A 9,523-nucleotide genomic window follows, 5' to 3' on the forward strand; every position below is an offset into this window, starting at 1 on the left:
GTGGCCTACCCTCACCCACATGACCAAATCAATGATCAAGAAAACAAAAATTCTTTGAACATAATTATCGTTTCCACATAAAATTCAACGTGGTCGCTATAAAATATCTCTGCAAGGCACCAATCTTCCCAGTCAAGGACTGACACCTGTACTTTCACAATCTCACTTACCCAAAGAAGTAAATCAACTTTGTTAGAGTTGGGCCACCGTCTTTCCATATATACCACTGCCAATTAAAAACCTTGACAGATTTCAGGTTTAAATACAATCACCATTTTTCAGTTGCTGGAATTCTCTGTCCTGGGTTCTGGGATTAATTGATTCATTTATACTGCCCTTAGAAATTTTCCCAAGCTTGTTCACATGGTTTGTGGTCTCTTTCAATCAATAAATATTGCATTTACACTCAATTCTATACAGGCTAGCATTATTTTTTTTTCTTTTATTAATTCACTTCACATGCTATTTTATTGGTTTTGTTGTGCTCAGGTTGTGGAGATTGAAAAGGTTGCTGGTGCTGCAATGGAGAACTCTAATGGCAATATGTCTCAACTAATTGTGAAACAAGGGGAGCCTACTCTGGTTGCTCCGGAAAAGGAGACAGAGAAAGGTCTTTATTTTCTCTCTAATCTTGATCAAAATATTGCAGTGACTGTGCGTACAGTCTACTGCTTCAAGTCAGATGAGGAAGGGAATGAAACTGCTGCAGAAGTTATCAAGAATGCCTTGAAAAAGGTTCTTGTTCACTACTACCCTCTTGCAGGGAGGCTAACAATTAGCTCCGAGGGAAAGCTTATTATAAATTGCACTGGTGAGGGTGCTGTTTTTGTTGAGGCTGAAGCAAACTGTGCAATGGAAGAGATTGGAGACATTACAAAGCCTGATCCAGAAACTCTTGGGAAGCTTGTTTATGACATTCCTGATGCAAAGAACATTTTGCAGATGCCGCCTCTGGTGGCTCAGGTTTTTTAACTCTTCCAAATATGTTATCCTAAGCTATAAATTTTGTGTGCATGACTTGCATACTAATATTTAGTTTAAAAGTGTATTCAGACACTTACACATCTGGATGACGCTAGCCATGGAGATGCATAATGATCATCTGCCTGCAATTTTTGCATAATTTTAACTCAAATATGATATTAAAGAATCAACTTCTTGTTCTTCTAGGTGACCAAGTTCAAATGTGGTGGATTTGCACTTGGATTGTGCATGAATCACTGTATGTTTGATGGAATTGGTGCTATGGAATTTGTGAACTCATGGGGAGAAACAGCTAGAGGCTTGCCACTTTCTGTTCCTCCATTTACAGACAGAAGCATTCTTAAAGCTAGGAACCCACCAAAGATAGAGTATATTCACCAAGAATTTTCTGAGCTAGAAGATAAATCCAAGACCAATAACCTTTATAAAGATGATGAAATGCTGTACAGCTCCTTCTGTTTCGATTCTGAAATGCTTGAAAGGATCAAAATGAAAGCAATGGAAGATGAGGTTCTTGACAAGTGCACTACTTTTGAAGGCCTCACAGCATTCGTGTGGAGAGCTCGAGCCAAGGCACTCAATTTGCTACCTGATCAACAAACAAAACTTCTATTTGCTGTTGATGGAAGGCCTAAATTCAACCCACCACTGCAAAAAGGGTACTTTGGAAATGGAATTGTGTTGACAAATTCTATAAGCCAAGCAGGTGAACTACTAGAAAAACCACTCTCACATGCAGTTGGGCTAGTTCAAGATGCAATTAAAATGGTTACAGACTCTTACATGAGATCTGCTATAGATTATTTTGAAGTGACAAGAGCAAGGCCTTCCCTGGCTTCTACTCTGTTGATAACCACTTGGTCTAGGCTATCTTTTCACACTACAGATTTTGGATGGGGAGAACCAATTCTGTCAGGGCCAGTGGCATTGCCAGAGAAGGAAGTGATCTTGTTCCTATCACATGGTAAAGAGAGAAAAAGCATAAATGTGCTTCTGGGATTACCAGCTTCTGCCATGAAGATCTTCCAAGAATTGATGCAGATATGAGAAAAAAGAATTATCTTTAATCATGTTATTGCCTTTATGTTTACCATGGTGGCTTGATCTTTGTATTAGACTACCATTATACATATGTTTATGGGTTGATAAAGAAAATTAATGCACCTATAGGCGTCTATTTATTTTTCATTTATCTACCACCTCTGTGAAGTTTTTTCATTGAAACTTCATAATTTCTATTTGTTGCTTTCTTCCTTCTTTTTCAATTTGTTTTGTTATTGTAAAGTGAATATAACATTTAGTTTTTTTTTTTTTTTAAATGTATATTTTTTTAATTAAAATTAAAATTAAAATTTAATATTTTATTGTTAAAAATAATTTTAATATCACTTAAGTTAAAGTTTATTAATAAAAAATTAATTTTTAAATTCATAAATTCAAATGAGAATTTGAGTTATATTATATTTATATTTTATGATGATTTTATATGTGAAAAAATTTTTAATTTTTGTTGAAATATTGAATGTGGGAGCAAAATCTCCCATCGATAGTATAAAAAGCATATCAATATTGATATATTAAATTAAATTTTGATGATTGAGAATTCAATTTTAAGCCTAAGAATTTGTTTCAAGTTAAAAAAGGATAATTATTATCATTTTAACTCTTATTAATATTATTTGAATACTTAAAAGAGAATAAGTTAATTTTTAATCTCATTAATATTTATATATTCTTAAAAAATTAAATATTAACCTTGAAGGGTATAGATTAATAATTATCATAATTATTTTTTTAAATGTTAAAACTTATATAAGTAATATTTAATTTATTTTTTTAATTTTCTACCAAATGTAACCTAATTCTTAAATAAAAAAAATCTAATTCATAATCAATAGAAACTTTGTGAAAACGCTGTCGTATTTAGATCATACTTTTATTCCCGGTCAAGGGCCAGTTTCGCTCATGAACCAGATTAGAGTGGTCTGGATGAAACCCAAAACCAACCTGGGTCAATGGCTTGGGTCTTCAACAGGCCCTAAACCAGGGTTAGGAGGGCCGATTCAAGGCTATCTCCACTTGAACCGACCGATTCAAATAGATCCAAATTCAAATCAGTTTGATTTTTTTTTTCTAAAATTTATATTTTTTAAATTAAAAATTAAATAAATAATATCTAAAATTTAAATTTATTATAGTTTAATAATACTCAATACTGATTCGGAATCGCCTTGGATCCATTTTGAACTAAATCCGGGTCGAACAGGCGGTTTCGGCCCGATACATTGCGGTTGGTTGCTTTGCTTCGTAATCTCTGGTCTAACAGGAGGGGAGATGCCAGTAGTAGTGGAGAGGGAAGCAAAGACAACGGAAATGAGAAAAGGGCGTTTTGGGCTCGTCATTGTATACGCTCATACTTTAAATGTCTATGGGTTCCTTCCATCAGCTAATTGTTACAAGAGTGGGTTTTGCATTTTTAGCTCTTTCGCGAATTGGGTTTGTCTTCCAACTGAAACTTATTGCGACATGGAAACGAGACTGGGTGGCGTTTCCCCTCCCGAAACGTTTCCGACATGGAAACGAGATGACACCGCGGCGAGGCGTTTCCGGAATTACTAGAAGTCAGACAACCGTTTCTTAAAAATAGAAAATACTTAGGTTAAAAGCGCAGACTCTCGTCTCTTGCCTTAGACTCGCCCCGCATCAGAAGACAAAAGGAGGAGAAGGAGGAAGAGGAGGAGAGGACTTACCTGGCGGCGGCGACGGCAGCAACGTGGCGCAGGTGAGGGATCTATTTCTTAAAAAAAGAATTGTTGTATATATATATATATATATATATATATATATAATATTTTTATTTTTTATATTTTTGAAAATGTTTTTTTTTTTTCCATTTTTGCGTTTCTCTGTCTGCATTTCCATTTCCGTACTACATATTTTGATAGGAGAACAAGTTTATTTTTTTGTATTCCTACTTTCTCCAAGAAACCAAATGGAGCAAATTGCTTGTGTTTTTCTTTTTGTCTCAATTTATGTGAAGTCCCATCCTTGCCATCCATCTTAAGTAATCTTGGACCCTTTTGTTAATGGAAATGCGAGATGATGTAGCTTGTGGTACAGTAAATCTGCACATGAACAAAACCAATGACTACTTTTTATTTTAGAAAAAATCGGATGAGTGGATGATACTGCAGTATATGCAGCTTAAAACTTAATTTGGCCCAATACTTATCGGAGAGAAATTCAATTTAGTCCATTTTTAATTTCTTGTCCAAATTAGTTCAAAATTTTCAATTTAAACTAAATTTAACCTAAAAATCAAGAAAATCAAGAAATTAAACTTCTTGATTTTGGATTTAAATTAATAAATCAAGAAATTTAGTCTCAAAATTAAAAAAATTGAACATTTTTTATTTTTTTTTAAATCAATAAATTTATTCTATAAATTTTAATTTTTTTTTTGCTAAATTAAGCTTAAATTAAACTTCTAGCCTAAATTAGACAAAATGTTAAAAATAGGCTAAATTGAACTTGGGGGTTAAATTAAACATTTTGCCATTTATTTTATATGCTGCCAAATTGGATGTAGGGAGATGGGATTCTGCAACTTTTTGCGTTAGTTTAGTTCTTTGGATGTATAATTACTTTTTGCGGCAATAATTTTGCCTTTTGGTATGTACTAATGGAATTTTAAGAGGTTTGACAAACTATAACTGATATTCAAAATACAGAATTCCTTGGTTTATTTCCATGTCCTCTTGCTCAACTTGTATGCATTGGAACCGTTTTTCAATTTTGAATTTCCTTTAAAGGCATCTTTTCATTTCTTTTCAGTGACCTTTCGTTATCCATTATAGAGTGCATACAGTTGCAACTCTGAAAAAGGTGAGCCACAAATGCATGTAGGGCACTTTGCGTAGGCCATAAGAAAACAGCATTAACAGGATACTGTTATTCCTTATGATTATCAAAAAGATGCAAGTTTGGTTTAACAAGGCTTTAGCTGAATAATTTTTGTTTTTGAAAATTGTATGCGAATAAAGTTGATCTTGACATGAAACATTTCAAAATCAAATGGAATGTTAAGCAAGAAAGCAGATGAATCTCTTCATTTTTGTTCTTTCTCCGAACTCGTTGCTGCAGAAGTTATTCTGCATCTAGATGATTTGCTGTTGTGGGTATCTAATTTTGTGATTTTTGAAAATGAGTAAAAATATGGTAATTAACATTCTCCAACATACAAATCACTATTTTTTGTTATTGCAGGAAAAGTCACATGATTTACATATGATCATCATATTTAGATTGTTGTATGCATGTTCATATGACTTTTTCTGATGTGGCAAAGAACTATTGGTTCATGTGGCAATGAGGCATGATGGGTTAATGCTGATTGCAAAATGTAATTAAAAAAAAAAAATGGCTTTACAGCCATTTTCTTAATTTTGTAGGTGTATTCCGGGATGAAATATTTGTTTCTTGAATCCTTGGTTACACCATTTAGCTTTTCTAAAAATTGTCTAGACCATGGTCTTGAGACACAAAACATGTGAGTCTCACATGCAATATGTGTCTTGGTCCACCATGGTATATGGCTTAGGCAAGAATTACTCATACAGAAAAGACAAAGGGGAAATGATGACTTGCCTGTGGTAAAGTTCTTATCTTCCAACTGGAGAAGTGGAAGCGCAGATGATGGAGGAAATGACTGTGAAGACTTAGAACCCATTGTCTAGTTGAAGTATTGAAGTTTAACCTATAATGTAAATTTGTTGGGCAAGGCTGCTCCTTAATTTAATGGACCTGACAATACATATGAGAGGGCTTTTATTGATCACTTCGGTGTCTTTTTCAGGGGATCCACATGAGTTGGAGATGTAAACATTGAGGAAAAATTACTTGAGTCTCCCCAAATGCTAGTGTAATTAATACTTTCGGTCCTTGTTTAATAAATGTGCACTTCACTTTCTATGATTCTCCTGAAATTTTAGTCTTATGTGCTATACTATTAATTTTTTTTTACTACATTTTTGTCTTTAACTGAAAAAGTATAGTCTTTTACTATATTTTTGTCATTTAATGTTAAATTTTGATTTTATTTAGTCCCTCAATTTCAATTTTATTGAAAACTTCACTAATATTAGTTTCACTAATATTAGTTTAAGGACATATATTGATATTTTTTAAGCAGTAGGGATTCAAGTGTTACTTTACTAAATGTCATGGGTTCTAGTAGTTCTTTTGTAGGTAGGTGTTAGAATTATGACTCAAAGTCCTAGTGGGATTTGGAGAGAGACCTTTTTCTAATTTGAGTTGGAGAAATATTTTTCAATAGGAGGTGTATTTCCTATATAGAGTAGAATTCCTATTTTAATTTTATTCTGAAATTGAGTGGGACTCCTAATTAGATTATGATTGAGAGAATTAACACAAATAGGAGAATCGTGGAAAGGTTATTTGGTTTTGCCTACAAAAGAGGCTTAGCCGATGGAGAGTGGGGAATGAATTCTTATCCATTAGTGAAAGAGCTTTTGCCTATGTAGTTGAAGACACCATTTGTGAAGTAGCAATTGTAGTAGTAAATATATTGAGTTATGTCTAGAAGAGATTGAAATGGCTAACTAATGTATTTATTATGAGTAGTTTGTTGTGAGTGATCTCTTGGGTGTAAGTGGGTTGATTGGTAGTATAGTTTTGAGCTTATGTGTGATTTATTATTTGATTATATTGGATGATGGCATGCCCGTGAATGTAGCCCTATGGAGGGAGAGTGAATCATGCAAATATTAGTATTTTGCTTTATTTATTCACAGTTTACATGTTTACGCAGTGCACAACAGTAGGGAATTTGCCTGATCAACTTTGTTGGAGCTGGGCATCATGTGTTGCTCCTAGATTTGTTCAATTTTAAAAAACGATTAAAAATTCAGCAATATTAAGTGCTAGCAAAAGCTTAATGTAAATTAGAATTGAAAAAAGGAGGAGGAGGGGCAGAGAGAGAGAGAGAGAGAGAGAGTTGTGAAGTTGAGGAATAGTGGAGTTTGTCCATGGACCTTGACTTTAAAATACACAAAATATTCAAACATTACATTAGTATAAGCTGCAACAAACTAACAAAATACTAATGAGCTTTAACTCAATGATATTGTAGTCATTTCCAAAGTCTAGTTGGAGACCAAACATAAGAAAAAAGAAACAACAAAATAAAAATATATAAAACAAATAATTAGCTCCCAAGATACTGCATTAGCAAATGGTGATCACCTGTGATGGGCTTAGGAGCATATTTTAATGGAAAGTGCACTTATTTTGAAGGAGAGACGGAATTGGAGGAATAGAAGAGGAGTCCAAAGAGAAAAGGTGGACATTTAGACAGAAGAAAGCCATATATCGGTGACCAAAAGGTTGAAAGAACTGCAGAAATCTTTCTTTTTTCTTAATTTCCACATAAGGTAAGATCAGTCTTTGATGGTCTGAAATTCAACGCATTGAGGCTATAGATGCAGAGATTGGGGCGTTTGGCTTTGATTGTTATCTGATCTGATGTGGACTTGTATCCAGGAACATTGCATGATTTAGAAGAACTCCACATTAAGCTTGCCTCACAGGAAGATTCAATGGCCACTTCTGCACAGGCAATTTCATCAACAGAAGGTACTTCCAACTTGTAGAGTCCGTGCCTATTTGTGGTTCTGTTTACTGAGAACGATACTTGTTCTTTGATTTTTGGTGAACTTGCTTTGAACTTGCAGTCTATTCTAACTCCTGCGCCTGGTTGGACAATTTATGCACATGAAAAGCTATTAACTTCTAGTTCATATGGAAATCTCCCAGAAAATATATCTAATAAAACTTGAAATTTGCAGATCAATCACCTGGTAAGAAGTAGCTGTGTCTGGAGAAGCTGTTGTTGGAGCAGATGTCACAATAAACAAAACCCATTACAGTGATGTGGGCATTGCTTTTGGCTGGCGCAACCTTTGAAGACAGTGACTTGATAAACAAAGATGAGAGAAATAAGAGAATTACTGGATTCATGGCAGCAAAAATTTTGGGAGATTGAAGGGTGAAAAAAAAAAGGGAAAAACTTCAGATGGGCACTTGAATGAACTGTTGGATTCTAGTGAATAGCAATCAAAGCATTATCATATAGTAGAAGATGAGTTCTCTTTTGTGGATAAGCAGCAGGAGAGTTGGTGGAGATCCAACTGTAAACAAAAGCTACAGGAGATTTATCTTTTTCACTAGAAACAAAGACATGTGAATGTCATTTGGCATATATGAAGTTTAAATGTGCAGGAAAAGTATCTCTTTTTTTTTGTGATTTTTTTTGTGGGGCTTCAAGGTCCGTTTTCCAGGATAGCTCACAGGAAAGAAGCTACAGGGCATTTATAGACCCACAGAACAGAACTGGAGGTTGATACTCAATCATGGTAGAAAAGAAACTAATTAAGTAGAGATTAAACCTTTAATACTTGACCCAAAAAGACTTTGCAAATTGAAGTACTCCATGAGTATGTTTATATGATGTCTGAAGATAATAAAGTGTTGTTTTACTTTAAACAAAAGAAATTCATTCTTTGAATTTATTGCACTGAACAGCATGTGTTGGTGATGTGGAGTAAATTGTAGAAGAAGAAAAGGCTTTTTTAAGAGGGAATCAGGGATTGTTCATGTTGCTCATGTGAGCTTTCAAATGGCAGGCACTTAATGCTTCACAAGAGTTGCCATGTAATGAACAAAAAGCATTTGCAGTGAAGGAGAGGATGTAGTTTATCAACTTACCTTTGCACCTCTCAAGAAGAGCAGCAGATCATCTTGAAGCATTTGCCTGTCTGCATTATAGCTGGTATCATGGTTGAGTTGGTAGAGCTTGTGGAAAATTAAGCTTCTTCCTCAGCTCCTTGTGACAGGGAAGCCATAATGAAGTGGAATGGAATCCCTCTATTTATACCCATGTGACATTTTCAATTGCACAGCCTAGATTATACTAATATTTGATGAATAGAGGATTCAAATTTTACACTTTTAAAAGATATGTAGTGATTAATTAACTTAGTTCATTCTATATATTTTATTTTTCATTAAATTCTAATATATTTTTAAATTTTGTTTATCATTGAAATTAAAAAAATCCAAATGAAAAAAAATAAAACTGGATCATATCCACTCAATTTAATTTTTTTTTTTATAAAACCTATTTGATTCAAATTTATTTTCTAATAATTCGAATTTAAATTGACACAAATCAAATCAATAAAAATACTCTGACTTAAAAATACTAAGGCCTTATTTGATAACAGCTTTTAAAGTAATATTTATAGTTAAAATATTATCTTTTTTATTTATACTATTTTGTGACATAATATTTATAATAGTATTTAAAAAACGTTTTGATTAAAATCAATAATATGATTCTATTATTTTTGTATTTAACAGCTAATCTAATAATTATTTTTATTAAATATTTCTACTTTAAATCATTATATAAATAATTAATCATTAACAATTAGCTAATAAAATAATTAACAACTATTAA

General features: G+C 33.2%; 2 protein-coding genes across 3 annotated transcripts; one reads left to right on the plus strand and one right to left on the minus strand.

Moving 5' to 3' along the window:
• Positions 1–240: 240 nt before the first annotated feature.
• Positions 241–2,224, plus strand: LOC131180838 (omega-hydroxypalmitate O-feruloyl transferase-like). The gene is made up of 3 exons (XM_058148659.1): positions 241–366; positions 490–963; positions 1,171–2,224. Exons 1-3 carry the CDS (start codon positions 364–366, stop codon positions 2,029–2,031), a joined length of 1,338 nt encoding a protein of 445 aa, XP_058004642.1. The 5' UTR covers positions 241–363; the 3' UTR covers positions 2,032–2,224.
• A 4,826-nt stretch (positions 2,225–7,050) lies between these two features.
• On the minus strand, positions 7,051–8,913 carry LOC131180839 (major pollen allergen Ole e 1-like). Of its 2 annotated transcripts, none has more exons than XM_058148661.1 (3): positions 8,770–8,913; positions 7,860–7,977; positions 7,051–7,755 (listed from the first exon to the last, which is right to left on the minus strand). In XM_058148661.1, exons 1-3 carry the CDS (start codon positions 8,809–8,811, stop codon positions 7,421–7,423), a joined length of 495 nt encoding a protein of 164 aa, XP_058004644.1. In that variant the 5' UTR covers positions 8,812–8,913; the 3' UTR covers positions 7,051–7,420. The 2 variants fall into 2 exon arrangements, with proteins under 2 accessions (XP_058004644.1, XP_058004643.1); XM_058148660.1 differs by having other exon boundaries at positions 7,860–8,192; positions 8,770–8,910.
• Between the last annotated feature and the right edge of the window lie 610 nt (positions 8,914–9,523).

This window comes from Hevea brasiliensis, chromosome 6 (genome assembly GCF_030052815.1).
Source record: "Hevea brasiliensis isolate MT/VB/25A 57/8 chromosome 6, ASM3005281v1, whole genome shotgun sequence".
Classification (NCBI taxonomy): Eukaryota; Viridiplantae; Streptophyta; class Magnoliopsida; order Malpighiales; family Euphorbiaceae; genus Hevea; species Hevea brasiliensis.